The 17048-nt window shown below is 38.0% G+C and overlaps 1 protein-coding gene across 1 annotated transcript; it reads right to left on the reverse strand.

Moving 5' to 3' along the window:
• Positions 1-1623: 1623 nt before the first annotated feature.
• On the reverse strand, positions 1624-11046 carry LOC141496475 (prorelaxin-like). Its single transcript, XM_074199005.1, has 2 exons — positions 10683-11046; positions 1624-1940 (listed from the first exon to the last, which is right to left on the reverse strand). Exons 1-2 carry the CDS (start codon positions 11044-11046, stop codon positions 1624-1626), a joined length of 681 nt encoding a protein of 226 aa, XP_074055106.1.
• Positions 11047-17048: the final 6002 nt, after the last annotated feature.

Here is a 17048-nt window from a genome sequence, read left to right on the forward strand (position 1 = left end):
CGGAGTTAGATTAAAAATCAGAGGATGTCATCTCCAAAGGGCTAAATGCTGTATGTCCTATAGGGTACCAGTTGGAGGAGATAGAAGGGCACTCTAGATGGGGGAATAACCTGGGAAAGGTAGGAAAGATAACACTGAATTTGGGGAACTGAGTGAATGAAATAGTCAATGTAAAAGAAAAGAATCCAGAAAGGAAAGCTGGAGCCAGATTGTAATTGGTTATAAATACCAAGCTGAGCGTTTTGTTTTTCTCCTAGAAGTAATAAGGAATACGTGAAAATTCTAGGACAGGGCAGAGACATAAACAGATTTGTGTTTTAGGAAGATTATTTTGGCAGTTGTATGAAGAATAGATGAGAGATCTGAGTCTTTCCAAATCTATAACAATATGTGTCATTCCCTACTTGATAGTCATAGTGTGTGAAGGCTATCACAATGAAAGAACATGAAAGTCTGAGCTAAGATGGTGATCAAATGATTGGAAGGAGGGAAATGTGACCAGATAAGACATGGCTACTGATTGAACATGAGTACATACAAGACATGGTTACTGATATGGGTTGGGATATATTGAGGGAGAGGAAAAATTAAGATTGGTTCCAAAGTTGTGAACCAGAAGGAGTGGAAATAGAGAAGTTTGTCTAGAGTTAGAGTAAAAGATAGTAAGTTTTGGTTTGGCTGTATTAAATTGGCTAAAACTGAATTGTTATGGTACTAGGTGATGCTTGGTCAAGTCTGTGTATGGGTTATTTTTCTCCCATTTGTACATCCCCGATTTTATAAGATGAAGGACACAGGTTTAAAAAATTACTGAACTAACAATGAATTTGTGTCCCACTTTTTCCAAATTCCTTTCAATATCTGTCATTTTCCACTTTTTAGTTAATTTGGTAGGTATAAAATGACATCTTAAAGTTTTAATTTGCATTTCTCTAATAATATTATTTAGAGCATTTTTTATATGACTAAATTATTTTGATTTCTTCCTTGGAAAACTACTTGTTCATATCCTTTAACTATCAATTGGGGAATGATTCATTTTCTTGCAGATTTGAAAAGTTTCTTAATTTATTTGAGATACGAGACCTTTATCTGAGAAACTGAATTAGTGTTTGAGGCTATTTGATGTTTAGGTTGGATTATTTGCATAACCAATCAGTTGCATTGCCCAGAGATATTTAATAACAGCAGTCAAAAAACACTTTATGGACAAAAAAATATCTCAAGTTGAATTATTCTAATTAGATATGACCTTAAAGGAATATAACATTAAAAAACATTTCTTGTTCATCAGTACATGGCATGCAATTAATTCTATGTTAAATAAGTTAAGGAGCTTAGTTGAAGTGATAAGTACTTTATGTATAAAAACAAAATGCTAGGGAAAAAATGAAAAGGCAATTCATGTAGCTGTATTGGTAGAAGAGAGAGGTTAGTTTATTTTAAGAGATTAACAATATTATTTTTTTTAAAGTCAGTCACACAAATTACAGTATTCTTGCAGATCATGGGGAGAAAAATAGCAAACAAATTAAAGTGTTTTTTCATGTTAATCCAAAATGTTGTCCCTGCCTGGAGCACTGGAGAACTTGAGAATACAAATCTAAAGTAGAGATATTTCTCTCAGCACTGTGTAAGAATATCTTTTATGGTACAAGTACTGTAGCAACAAAGATCTGCTATTCCAGAGTTTGCTGTTCTCTTTTTCCGGGAATGTGTCATCAAAGGATTGGTGACTTTGATTGCATTTTTGTTTTTCTCAATTTTCCTGAATTCATCATAGCCTTTCAGGAGCTCTTTTATTGTGGGGATAGAGTCTTCAGTGTGTCCACGTACATTAAGCATATTCTTTAGTAAAACCCAGTCTCCATTCAACAGAGGAATCTGCCCTTCCTTCAAATCAGGAATGAATTTTTCACCAGACTTTCCACTGTACTCATCTGTGTGAATAAAAAATGAGAAAGATTCTTTTAGGTTAGAGAGAAAAAAGTCATGGAATGAGAAACATTTTTACATCGACTTAAATTAGTCAAGGTACAGTTGGGTGGTGCAGTAGATATGCACTGGGCTTAGAAGCAGAGTCTCATTTTCATTAGTTCAAACCTGGCCTCAGGTGCCTACCAGCTATGTAAATCTCAGGCATGTCCCTCAGCCCTGTTTATTTCAGTTCCTTCTCTGTAAAATGAGTGGGAGAAATAAATGGCAAATCACTCTTGTATCTCTGCCAAGAAAACCCAAATGACAGTCAGACACAAGTAGAAAACAACTTAAAGAACAAATTAGTCAAAGTTTTAAAAACCTCAGTGGGGTGGAAGGATAAAGGTGGGGGAAGGGTGGGAAGCATATTTTGTTAGCCAGAATTACAAAATAAGTTGAACAACATTTTGTCTCATTTTAAGTTAGGTATCTTAAGGTTGTAATTAATACTACCATTGATACAATTCATCTCTTTTTTCCATCTCCCTCTCTCTCCCCCTAAACACTCTCAAGTCTTCCATGCTACCTTTTATTTGGCTTTCTAAAGGAGAGCTTTTTAAAAGTGAGGAACAGACCTGTACAAAATTGGCCTTTTTTTTAAAAAAAAGAGAACACTAGGTGCTTCCTAGGAATTTGTACATAATTCCATTCCATCCATGTTGATGGAGGGTATTGATGTTAAAGATAATGTGCAGTTTGCTCCCCAAATCCTTTTTTATTTTTGGAATGGGTTATAAATTTTGATATTTATTCAATTCAATCATTTGGCAAACATTTGTAAGACATCTCCTATCATTTAGGCCAAAGGATCTTATAGTTTCTTGTTTGAGGTTGCCCTAAGTGTTTCAGTAATTTTTTCATGACCTCTTTAGGGCAAAAGAAATACTTAACAGTCTGTTCATTAAATAGGGTGAGAATTTTATTATACCACAGTGCTCCTGGGAGGGCATCATGTCTCACAGTTCAGCAATCTCTGACTTGGGCATTATATTAGGTACTGTGCAAGACACAGAAATCTGTAAGAAGTAGTCTCTGTCCTCAAAGGACTTGCATTTTGTTCCAGTTTTACCTTCAAAAGTTATATACTTCCTTAGGTTTATTTTGGGTGTTTTTTTTTAAGTGTGTTCACATGGTGATCACAGGGTATCTAGGGAGCACCAAATTTGTCAAGCAGTCGAGGAAAAACTTCTAAGAGAGAAAAAATAATATGGACAAGAGTGGATCTACATATTGAATAATGCCCCAGTAGGGTAATTATTGTTACCTAAATGTACTGGATTTTCCTTCTAAAACATAATTTAGATTCCAAATATTAACTTGGGTTACTGTGATCTCATGCAGGAAATTCATTCAGACAGGAATTGGTCCTATTTCTCTTAAATCTCTTCTCATGTAATTACTAGTATTTGATTGTCACTTCAAATTTTATATAAATATATGTAAATGCCTCTGCTTTTAAATTGTGAGCTCTTTGAGGGCAGGGATTTGGTTTTGTCTTTTTTTCTGTTTGCTTCAAGAGTAAAACATTTGTAGACTTGACTTAGGTCTAGAAGGCTGTCTCCAATAAAGAGAAGAGATTGAAGCACCCCACCCAGACAGCATTGGAGACTGGTCCAGTTTCCAAGGAGTTTTATGGCTAGATTATTGATTTGTCCTCTATGACCACCTTCTTTTTCTCCAATCAAAATCCAAAGTGGCTAATGGTCATAGAAGGCATAGAAGGATGAGGTTTTAGGATTGAGAGAGAAGTGCCTTGGTTTGCTGCCCTTAACAAATATGAAGCTAGTCTGGTATTTATTAGCCCTCTATTATAAAATAATTCCACAGCTTTTCTCAATAATCCATTCCAAAGTGGAACCTTCAGCATCATAAAATTGTTCTTTGTTGCAGCTTTAGCTCATTATCCTTGGTTTCCATCTAACAAAGATGAAATTTAACCATCTTTCACTCTTCACTACACACTAAAAACTAATTGAACAGCCTTCCATACAACTTTGCTCCTAGTCAAACAATTTTCATTTCTGAAGCTTTTACTTGTAGGCTTTCTTTTCCCACTCAACATATCTATTGTTTTCTTCTGAGTCCTCTCCAAGAATATCTTACAGAAATTCTGGTTTCTAGAAGAGGAAAAAATATTCCAATGGGGTTCTATCTAGTCATAAATTCAAAGGATCATCTCATAAAAATTAAAAAATATATTTTTCCACAATAAAACCTCATTAATTTTAGGTCTAATAACTTGGAATGTGCAAGACTCTTTGTTCAGTCATGTCCAATTCTTCATGATCCCATTTGGGGTTTTCTTGGCAATGATACTGGATTGGTTTGCATTCCTTCTCCAGCTCATTTTTACAGATGAAGAAACTGAGGCAAGCAAGGTTAAATGACTTGACCAGGGTCACAAAAACCCCGAAAACAGAATTGAACTCAGGAAGAGACTTCTTGCCTCCAGAGTCAGCACTCCTTTGGATTACCAAGTTGCCTGTTTGCACCTTTATTTTCTATTTTTAAAAGTTCCCTTTCCCACAACAAATTAATAATGTAAATATATAAACTACCTAAGAAAAGTTCTTAGTATTTTTTAAATTGTGCTAATTACAAACATTTTTCAGCTAGTCATTAAAGTTAATCCCTTAATGTTCTTTTCTAGGCAACATTTAATCGGAGTCATCTAATTGTCCCTTAACTTACTGAAACTATATTTTATTGGTAATGCTTTCTAATTCAGATGTTTTACTAATTCAAACTGGTTTTTCATCACCCAATTAGTTTGCTTTCAAGACACATTATGATATCTATCTATTCATGTTTCAAGTTTAAAATCCTATTGTCACATTCTACTTATGAAGCCCTTTACTTTCCTTCTCATTTTTAATTGACCACAGGAGACACATGAGGACAGAGGTATCATGGTACAGTGAAAAGCATACTGACTCAAGAATCAAAGAACCTGAGTTCAAATCCTAGTCCTGGCCCTTGCTACCTATGTAACTTGAGATGAACCATTTAATTTCCCTTGCTAGGGAATTCCTTTCCTTCTCTATAAAATGAGAAAAATGAACTAGATAGTTTCTGAGGGTCCATCTATCCTTGAGTCTATGAACCTAGAAATTAGGAAATTAGAATCTCAATGAGATAAGCGTTGAGCAGAAACCAATGAAGTTATAGATTATAGCCCTAGAAAATAGAGAAGTCTAGGCCATGGAACTAACAAGAAAACTGGGACTGTATCAGGGGCCATCCTTGTCTGTGCAAAAGGACTTGGGGCTCTGTTGAGTTCCAATCTGCTCGTGGATGTGCAGAAGGCTATGGGAGCAGCTCAAGATCTGTGCACCATCTGGTGGCTGTGGCAAAGATTGCAACTTCAGGAGCTAGTCTAACCTTGCCTCTGCCTCTTCAAAGAAGTCAATGTCCAGTGGATAGAGCTCTCAATGCACCCTGGTCTCATCCCCTGTATCCCTATACCACATATTTATGCAATCATATTTAATATGCTTATCTATTCCTATAATATACAATAACTCTGGCTTAAAGTCACTAGTCTTTCCTATTAGGAAAGGGACCACAATTCTTTTTATCTCCATCCCTTAGCACAGCTCTAGAATACAGTAAGCACTCAATTAGCAATAATATATTATTTAAAAAGGTCAAGTTCTCATGTCTATATTCTATTAAAATCATAAGCACCAATGATATATGTGGTGTTCAACAGATTGTGCTAGGGATAGACATAATCTTCTTGCCTTCCACTGTTTTTCAGTGTAGAAGAGACAGGGCTGATGCAGAGAGCAAAGAAATAAGAATATAGATAGCCCATAGCCACCAAATAACAAATCTAAAAGAAAGTGTGATAGGAACTGGGAGGAAAGAAAAATCCCTTAGGGTTGGAGAGACTTGGGAAAGGCATCATGAAAAAGATAGACTATAGATCAGGCTTTAATTTAGTAATACATTTAGGGATTTTTTTTTAGGTTTTTGCAAGGAAATGGGGTTAAGTGGCTTGCCCAAGGCCACACAGCTAGGTAATTATTAAGTGTCTGAGACCAGATTTGAACTCAGGTACTACCTGACTCCAGGGTCCACCTAGCCACCCCGGGATTTTTTTATATTCTGTGTGATATTAGCAGCAAAGAAGGGGGTCTCTCAAATGTCTAATGCTATAGCTTTGTAATAATTAAACTTTTATTACTGACACTGTTATGCCTTGGGATCTTTGCCTTTTGCTATAGTTGAAGGAACCAAGACTTACCTCATTTCTCCTGTCCCTCATTGAATAAGGTGTTGATAGTAACAGACAGGTGAATTCTACTGAGTGCAAAAATATACTTCCTTATCAATAATTAGGATTTATGAATATGTAAATAAACTATATGAGATGCAGAGTATTATAACTTCCATTCTCTCTCACTTTCAAGTCATCTTTCTTAGACATACATGCCAAATATTTCCTATACAAAAGTCTGCTTGTGTTATTCTTTTGATTAAAAAAAAATCTAGAGGAAAGGCAGTGCTTCACACTTCTTACATCTCTGTAAGTATACTTTTATGGGCATTGGGCTAGTGTTGCCACTGCCTAGATTGCCCCTAATGGCTTCCTAGCTTGTATCCCTGTCTGCAGTATATTCCTTGCTAATCTATCCTACACAGTTTCTATAATAATCTTTCTCCTGCTCCATTTTCATTGACATTTCCCTTCTCCAGAACTGACAATTTATCACCGATTATGACAGACCAAAACTCTGTAGTCCAAAATTTCATGTTCTTCACTAAATATCTATCTTCACTTCATATTTTTATCTCTCACTCTCCAGCTAAGCAAATCATACAAGGTTGCTTGCTCTCTCCTCCATGTCTTTATTCATACTGTCCTCTCTGCTAGAAATGCTCTCTCTCACCCTTTCAGTTGATTCATGCATCTTACCTCTTTTAAAATGGCAAGTTATCTCCAATTCTTTCCCCTTATCCAACATTTCTGATCAGTAGCCAAATTTTTCAATTTTACATCCCTTAACATGTCCTTCTTACTATTCACACTATGATCATTTCAGTTCACAATTCAGGTTCAAGTGCTCATTCCCTCTCACCTAGACTATAGCCATAGCCTCCTATTTGGCCTCCCTACCTCATGCCTCTCTCCAATCCAATATATTTTCCACAAGCCACCAAAATGAATTCCTGAGTTACAGGTCTGATTCTATCACCCAGTCCCTCACTCAATAAACTCCAATGGCTCCTTTTGTATTTCTAAGATCATATAAAAACTCCTCTGTTTAGTGCTGAAATCTCTTCACTACTTGACCCCTTCCTACTGATATAATCTTTTTTTTACATAATACTTCCCTCCACAGACTCTGTGGTTCAGTCCTACTGATTTTCTTACTGTTCTTTGCTGTTCCTTCACCCCATCTCCAATTTTCTGCCTTTGCATGGTCTATTCCTCATTCCTGGAATGCACTTCTATTCCCTTTCTGCTTTTTTAGGAATTCCTATTTTCCTTCAAGACTTAGCTTGAGTTTATAGTATATATCCATGTTTAAACAAAGCCTTTCCTGTCTTTTATTCATCTTCCTATTTGCTATTGTATTTGCTTTCAAAATTACCTTGGATTATTTTAAACGTATATTCACTATAAATGTATATGCAAGGATTGCTTCACTTTCATTTTTTTTACCCAGTTCATAGTAAGTATTTAAATGTTTGTTCCCTTCCCCTTGTACCTTTGGTGTTTCATTGATTCAAAACCTCATTGTTTCAAAACCAGACCCAATTTATTTCCTTAGTAAATCTTAGAAAAATGAATTGTGTTTATGTACTCTGCACTTAAATATTCAGTTCATATTGCATTAATTTACATATTTTAATATTAATTTGTAAAAAGGTTCTTCCAAAGTTTTGTGATGTGTATATTGCATCCTTCCAACTACAGTGTCTTCTAAACCTTGGAAAGTTTATTTTTAAAATGAACATCAATTGCATATGGAAGTAAAGCTAACAGGACTTAATTTCCAGATTCCCTCCTTTTCCTGTTTTTATGTAACTCCACAGGCTTCCTCATAATTTCATGAAGATAATTATCTGATTAATAGTTATTTAATTAGCGATTAGCCGCTGAATTCTTTGAGTTTTTTAGGCCTGGAATCATAGCAGCATCTAGATGATCCAAAGAATAGAATGTTGAATTTTCACTCAGAAAGAGTTGAGTTCAAACTCTGACTCTGGATGGTCACTTTCTCAGTTTTCTCACCTGTAAAATGGGGAATACCAACTACTCCTAGGAGAACTGTGAGGCTCATGTGAGATAATCTCAAAATGATGAAATGAGAGAAACTATTATTTCCTATTTTATTAATAGCCAATTATTAAATTAGGATTGAGACTTTTTCTCTCATTATCCTCATTTAGGGTCCAATCCCTGTAAGTCAGTTGGCTTCTGAAGAGCATTGTTTTTGTTTGTTTGTTTGTTTGTTTTGTAAGACAATAGGGTTAAGTGACTTGCCCAAGGCCACACAGCTAGGTAATTATTAAGTGTCTGAGGTCACATTTGAACTCAGGTACTCCTGACTCCTGAGCCAGTGTTCTATCCACTGCGCCACCTAGCTGTCCCTGAAGAGCATTGTTGATGGGTGAAATTGCCCCAATCCTCTGAGAATCCTTTGGAGAGTGAACAATCTAATCTGGTTGGCGTTCCTTCCCTAAAGCATTACATCTATGCTCTTGTACCTTCTACCTTCTTTCCCTCCCCTACTTCCCGTATTGGAGTTTAGGGTGACCCAGTTCAAGAAGGAGAAAACCATCTAGAATATTACAGATATAGATTTCTTTGTCCATATTGCTTAGAGATGACTGAGTCTCATGATAAAGTCACATTCTCAGCAGAGGGACTTTCAGGCTACCTCCTCATTTGAAAGTCTACCTTCTCATTAACTGTTCACCAATCAGAGTTGATGTTTCACTGTTGGGGCACTCCCTTTTCTAAAAGTCTAGTAAGGCATTTCATATCACTATTAGAATTCACTGACCAACAATTTATTTATTACTGGCTAGCACAATTAATACTTTGAATATTAATTATCCAGAAATTCAATTTCAGGTTTTTTTGTTCATCTCAAAAGTTAAGTTTTTTTCTGAGCTGTCTCATGGAAGGAATCATGGTAAGACTGGTAAATGGAGGCAGAAAAACTTTTTACAGGTTTATCTGAGTTGGAAAGTCTCATCCCCTCATTATTTGACTCTCTCTACATAAAAACTTACCCATCCCTCAAGATCCTGCCCTCTTCCTAAAGTTAGAAAGGAATAACTAAGGTAAACACAGCTGTAAGGGTCTCACTGTAGTGCATCTTGTCAGGTCTCTCTTTCCAGTTCCTAAGACAACAGATGTGCCCAGAGTTGGGGTGAAGAGAAAGACAGAGAAAAAGACAAAGAGAAGGAAACAAGAGACAGAGATGGAGACAAAGGGAGACAGAGAGGAGAGATAGACAGATAGAAAGTCTGTAAAGCTATCCCTTCATACCAATGACACCATTAAGTCCAGTTCCTGTTCCTGATAGAGAAAAAGGGTAAGTTCCAAAAAATTAGTTGTGAATAGGAAAAAAATAATTGTTTTGAAGCTCTCTGGTGCAATTATAACATTATTTTGTATGAAAATATGCATAATTGTATATACATATATATTTGCATATTAATAGTTTCCTTTCTAATACTGTGCATTTATGTTTAAAACCATTAGTCTGAGAAGGGACCCATTGGGTTCACCAGACACACAAAGCTGCCCACACACACACACACACACACACACACACAATGAAGATTAATGATACTAGAGTAAATGACCTCTACAATTGTTTTCTGCTCTGAAGTATGACTCTAGAGGTTGATTCTCAAGTCCAATACAGATGTTAATCTGACAGCTTTGAATGAATTCGAGAAGGGGAGTAGCCTCTACCACGTTGTTTCTTATAGATTTGCAAGATCACGTGACTTTGAGTAGGATGAAAACTAGGGCAAAGGACTGACTCCTTCCCATTCTGTGAATTAGAGAAAGTATTTAGCTGCAAGTCAGGTATTAATGGTGACTAGACATCATTGCTAACACTATTTGTCCTGCTGACCTAGGTGAAGAGAAAGCGAGTGGGCAGGCTGGGGAGAAGCCGTTGCAGCTTCTCTTTTCCTTTTTCTTTTCTTTTTTTTTCCTGCAAGGCAATGGGTCAAGTGGCTTGCCCAAGGCCACACAGCTAAGTGATGATTAAGTGTCTGAGGCTGGATCTGAACTCAGGTCCTCCTGACTCCAGGGCCGCTGCTCTATCTACTGCGTCACCTAGCCGCCCCCGTTATCTCTTCTTAATGGTAGATTTTACCACTTAGTGGTAGAGTAGGGAATCTCCTAAATCAAAAGGCAACAGTGGGAAGCCCAACTCTGCGACATAAGTTTTTAACTTGGATGATTCTCTTCCCAATGTTATAGTGACGAATTTGAACTCAAAGGATCTGGGTTCTACTCCCACCTCTAGTTGCTGTCTACCTGTCACTTAGACTCCTGGGCCTTAGTTTCCTCAACTGTAAAATGAGGGAATTGGACTAAATGGTCCCTGAAGCCGGTTCCAGCTCCAGTTCTTAAAGCGGGGTGTGGGTAAGAGAGCATCCTGGGGATCCCCCTCCAGAAGATCCCCCCAGCTGTGAATCCCCGGCTCCCGGGGCAGGACACTCACCACTCCCACTGGAGCCCAGCATCTCCTCCGGCTCGGGCTCCGGCTCGGGCTCGGGCTCCGGCCGTAGGGACCTCTGCCACCGCGAAGTCTTCCAGGGCACCTGGCCGCAGACTTGGATCAGGGTCCGCACGAGCTCGCGGCCGCAGAGCCTCAGGCGGGCGTCTTCGCGGCCCGGGCCCCCGGCCTCGGCGGGGAGCAGGCTCAGCAGCAGCCAGGCCCCCAACAGGTGCAGCGGGAGCATCTCGGCGCCGGCCCGGGCCTCGGCTCGCTCCCAAGGGCGCCTGAGCTCCGGCCGCCTGCCCCTGCCTCCCCCGCGGCCGGCGGCGGCCACTTTTATAGTCTGGCCGCTCTTCCCCAAGTCCATCACCCGCAGCTCCCTCTCCCCTCCCGCTGCCTCCCCGTCCCCTCCCAGCCCCGCTCCCCAACCTGACCTCCCCAGCCCAGCCCGCTCTGACTTCCTCGTTCTTTACATCCTTCTCTTGGTGGACGCTTGTGGTTCAGAAGGACACACGCCCGACTCTAGAACTCCAAAACAACCTTCAAGATTCTCTAGTTTAGCCCTCATTTTTACAGAGCGGGGGAATAAGGTCCCCCATTCGAACCCAAGACCCGGGACTCCAGAACCATAATTCTTGCCCTACGAAGATGACTTCAGTCCCTCCTGCACGGCGTCTTGGTTTGAGAGGTTCAGTGGCTTTTCTTTCCAAGAGAAAATGACTTTAGTGAAATCTGGTATAAAAGCAGAAAAATGATTTCTTCTTATTGTCTTTATTTTTGTTGGCGTGGGGAGGGGTGGCGTGTGTAAATCCCCCCCCAGATTTGCAACTTACCTGCAATTTTCTGTCCTAAAAAAGTTACCTGGGCCCCCTCATCTTGTCAACTGATTTATGCGGGAAGTTTTAGATGCAAAGCAGGGGAATTTTGTATTTTTTTAGGGTTTTTTTTCAAAGCAAATGGGGTTAAGTGGCTTGCCCAAGGCCAAACAGCTAGGTAATTATTAAGTGTCTGAGGTCGGATTTGAACTCAGGGACTCCTGACTCCAGGGCCGGTGCTCTATCCACTGTGCCACCTAGCCACCCCCGGAATTTTGTATTTGTTGCAGAATTGCAGTTTCTTTGCCTAACGATTTTTACTTGACAGAGATACCCAGGAACACTGAGAAGTGAGTAGGATCCTTGCATCTCAAGCTTAAGACTTTGGGAAGAGAAGTTTTCTTTGTAGAATATCTTTCTTCCTTAATTTCTTCCTAAAAAAAAATTGATTTTGTCCTTCATACTTAGTTACATGTCTCCCTTGACCTGTCTGCCTCCCTCTTCCCAAAGTGGTAGTGCACACACATTTGTATGTGTGAATGCTACATATTCTGTACATAGTATACTCCTTATATTTATAAATATAGCATGTATGTGTCTGTATACATAGGGTGTTTCTATGGAATGTGCCAATAGCATCTGTAGATATATGTATATATATATATATGTATATATATATTGTATATATATATATATATATACTGCATAGTAATGTATGAGGGACAGCTTGGTGGAGGGGATACAAGTCTGACCTCAAAACCAGAAAACTTCAAAGAGTAGCCCTTAACAAGTCACTTCAGTTCTCACTGTTTGAAGCAACTCTCTAAGATCATAAATTGTAGAGAAGGTGCTGATCCTTATTGGTGGAGAGAGTCTTCTCACCTGGAATTCCCTGTACTAATGAAATCACAGCTCTGTGTATTGAATGTCTGCTAATTTTAAAAAGTGTCCATTATCCCTAAATATGGAATATATTCCTTTTTAATCTAATGCAGCACTTTCATAAAATAAACTTCACTTGTGAAATGGACTTCTTAAGCTCAATTAGAATCTACCCCTACTTTAAAGTCCCCTAAACAACCTCCCAAGTGTCAATCTTTTTTAATTTTTAGAACTCTCCATCTCAGATTGATGAGGTAGAAAATACCCTGGATTTGGAAACCAAAGGACCCATGGATTTGAATTCCAGTACTACTATTGTTGAATCTTTTCTCTGTGTAATCTTGGGAAAGTCATTTCTCCTTTATAGTCAGTTTCTTCTTGTAAAATGAGTTGGAGACAGAAATAATATACTACTCCCATATCTTTATCAACAAAAACTCTAAAAGGAGTTCGAGAAAAGTCAGATTGAACCACTACTGGGTCTATACCCTGAAGAGATGATGGAAAAAGCGTAAAAACATCATATGGGAATTCAGGGAAGTCTGGAGGGATTTGCATGAACTGATGCTAAGTGAGATGAGCAGAACCAGAAAAACACTGTACACCCTAACAGCAACATGGGGGCGATGTTCAACCTTGATGGACTTGCTCATTTCATCAGTGCAATAATCAGGGACAATTTTGGGCTGTCTGCAATGGAGAATACCATCTGTATCCAGAGAAAGAGCAGTGAAGTTTGAACAAAGTTCAAGGACTATTCCCTTTAATTTAGGAAAAAACCCAGATATCTTATTATCTGATCTTGTTATCTCTTATACTTTTTTGTTTCTTCCTTAAGGATATGCTTTCTCTCTCATCGTACTCAATTTGGATCAATATACAACATGGAAACAAAGTAAAAACTGACAGATTGCTTTCTGTGGGCGGGGAGGGAAGTAAGATTGGGGGAAAAAATTGTAAAACTCAAAATCTTTAATAAAAGAAAAAAGAAAAGTCAGATTAAAAAAATGACTAAACAACAAAAAAAGGAAGCAGTATTAATTAGATGATTATATATTGAATTACATCCCTTTCTAGTTCAAATTCTTCTGAACCTATCTACATTCAGTTTTTTATTGTATATAGGTGAATGATAATGGCTTGTTCTAAACTAGCCTTATTCTGTCAAATCTTATAAAAGATCAAGATAATGGTAATCCTTTGGAAAATGGGATTCGGATTCTAGTTTATGATTAATGTTTATCTATCATTTTCAAAGAAGACCATGATGTTAGCAAGGTGATGTCATGACAAATATGTGAACTGAATTTGAATGAGGGGAGGGCTGGGTGAAGTCACCAGCCTTATTCTTTCTTCCGGAGCCATCTGGATCCAGTGGTCAGATATGAATCAGGACAACTGGAGATGGCCCTGAATGCAAGGCAGTCAGGGTTAAGTGATATGCCCAAGGTCACACAACTAATAAAAGTCAAGTGTCTGAGGCCAGATTTGAACTTCTGTCCTACTGACTCTAAGGCCCCACTCTATCCACTGTACCACCTAGAAGAAAGTAAAATGGCTCATACATACCTGAAGCCATAGTATTTGCCCCATTATCATTATTCTCTGCATGTAGGTCAACAAGATGGGAAGTAGACAGAGGACTAGCCCTGAAGTGAAGAGAACCTGAATTCAAATCTGACCTCAGACACTTGACATTTACAAATTGTGTGAACTTGGGCAAGTCACTTAACCCTAAGTGCCTCCCATGCAGACCTATCTCCAGTAGTCCTGATTCATATCTGGCCATTGGAATCAGATGGAGGAGAAAATGAGATTGGTGACTTAGCACAGCATCCCACTCATTCAAATCCAATTCACATGCATGCCATAGCATCACCTCCCTGATGTCATGGGCTTCTTTGAAAATAAAGGACAAACATCCTTTTCTGCTCATGTCTGCTTTACCTATCATCATTTCTTTTATCTATCTCTTCATTTCCCACCTGGGGGCACTCCTTGAACTTTTCTATCATGCTCCCAGCACCCATTACTTTCCCTACCCATCGCATTCCCATTTTTAAATTCCTTGTCCACCATTAGAGTGTGAGCTCTTTGAGGACAGGGAATTATCTTTCTTTTTCAAATTTGCATCCCCTGTAATTAATTTACAGTGCCTAGCATGTGATAGATTCTTAATAAAATGTTTACTGATTTTACCGTGAACACCTATATGTTTGCATTTCCATACTATTATTTTTAATTTCTCAAGAAATACCACTTTCCTCCATTACACTTGTGACTCTCCTAAAGTTGCCCTACCTGGCTCTTATCATCATCAATCTTCTTGTATTGCTGCTGCTACCGCTATACTTTTCTTTCTTTTTGTCTGATATTCTTCTAAGTCACTTGACTTGTTTTTGAGGCCAGTCCCAGTCCCAGTCCCAGTCCTATCTCGGAAGAATAATATAGGGTTTTTATCTAGAAATTAGAGAGTCTTATTCTCATTACAAATGAGAAACTAAGACTCAGAAAGGAGGTTATTTCCTAAGTTCACACTAGCTAATAAATAGTACAGTCAAGATCCAAAACTATGTTCTTTGATTACTCATCCAGTACTTTTTTCCCCTCTCACCATATTCCTCCCCAAGGAATAGTGACAGAATGCTGAGTGTTGATCAAGAGTTCTTGACCTACAGTCCATGACTTTGGTTTAAAAAAAAAGCTAAACTGTTTTTCAATATTTTTGGTTTCTTTTGTAATTCTATGTATTCTATTTTAGGCATTTAAAAACATTATTCTGAGGAGTTCATAATTTTATTGTTGTTGGTCAGTTGCTTCAGTCATGTCCAGCTCTTTGTGACCCCATTTGGAGTTTTCTTGGCAAAGATGCTGGATTGGCTTTATTCTCTAGTTCATTTTAAAGATATGGAAACTGAGGAACAAAGGGTCAAATGACTTATGGGGGATCACAAAGCTATAGCTTAGCTATAGCTAATAAGTATCTGAGGACATATTTGAACTCAGAAAGAATCTAGGTCCGGTGCTCTACCCAATGCCCCACCTAGCTGACCAAAATTTTATCAGACAATCAAAAGGGTCTACGACACAAACAAGATTAAGAATCCCTCAGGTAGTCCTTTTGCCAGTGAAAATATTTGACTTAATAGAGCTTGACATTTTTCCTTTGCAGAAACTACATAATTTTCATTTTTGAAAATGTAACATACATATTTTAGATTTCCAGATGGATCTTTAACATTTTGGTTATCATTACATGAACTAGTTTATCTTTTTTGGAGGGAAGCAAAAAGGGTTCTCAAAGCTATTAAGTTTTTGAGGTCAGATTTGAACAGATAACTCTTTCTGACTTCAGGCTGGTGATCTTTCCCCTTTGTTACCTAGTTGTCTCTGAATCTGTTTATCTTTTGAAGAATGTTCTTGTCAAAAAGCAAATGAGGGTTCCTTTGGCATTGCAAAATTTTAGAAATTAGATTGTTCACTCTATTTTTTTAGTTCCTATGATAGGATATTCTAGAATCACTGTTCTTTTTAGTGGTCCAATTCCTCAAATATATGTAACAAGAGTTTGTATTATTATTTATGAGCTATTATAAATGTATGCCCCAGATACAAAACAGTATTATTATACTCACTTTAGACCCATAATGGGAACACACTTTTCCTCCTTTAGGTAGGCCTTTATGGCCTCCAACTACATCCTCCCTCCCCTAAACACACACACAAACATACACACACACACACACACACACAAACACACACACAGAGCAAGCTTTTTAAGCATCTACTGTATGTCAGACAAAGGCAGTAGCCACTGATGATACCAAGGCAAAAAACGGCAGTTTCTATATTCAAGGAATTTATATTCTATAGAGAAAAAATAGCATATATTTGGAAAATTAAATATTAAAGTATATACAAAATAATTTCCAGAGGGGTATTTGTAACTGGGGAGCAAAGAAGTCTTCTTGATAGGAGTTGAACTTAGAAGGAAGCTAGAGGAAAGGAAGAAGGGAAGGATTGCCCTCCCTTTACAGAATGAGACTGGTTTGTAAAAAAGGTATAGAAAAAGGAACTAGAAAACAAGCCGGGGGATTAGAACACAGAGTTTTTAAAGGAGAGTAATGTGGAAGATTAGGACAGAGGCAAATTGTGAAAGGGTTTAAAGGTCAAAAAAGGAGTATTTCTGTTTATCCTAAGAAGAGTGTCCAGGAGGACCAGAATCCCATGCTTTAGGAATATCAGTTTGGCAGCTAAATGGAAAATAGATTGGAGAAGAGAGACATTTGAAGCAGTAAAATCAATAAGGAAGTTATTAAAATAAACCATATGAAAGGTGAGAAGAATCTGAAATATGATAGATGAAGAGATGATACAAATGGAATATACTGTGGAAGGAGAGGTCAAGTCCTGAATTAAATCAAAACCATGATTTGAGGAATAAAGTATCTTTTAGTTGAGACAATAAGGTAGCAAACCTCCTATCCTGGGGCATGTCTCATGAGTGCAGAACACAGTGGATTTCCACCTGAGACCCACAAAAGTTTCTTTAAATTTTTCAGAGGAGAGGGAAAGGAGATAGTATGAAGTAGCAAGACTTGGTAATCCAGGCAAAGAAAACCATTTCATTCTGACTGTTTTGCTCTTCAATCCTTATTCCTAACAAAAAAGG

This window comes from Macrotis lagotis, chromosome 8 (assembly GCF_037893015.1).
Source record: "Macrotis lagotis isolate mMagLag1 chromosome 8, bilby.v1.9.chrom.fasta, whole genome shotgun sequence".
NCBI lineage: Eukaryota > Metazoa > Chordata > Mammalia > Peramelemorphia > Peramelidae > Macrotis > Macrotis lagotis.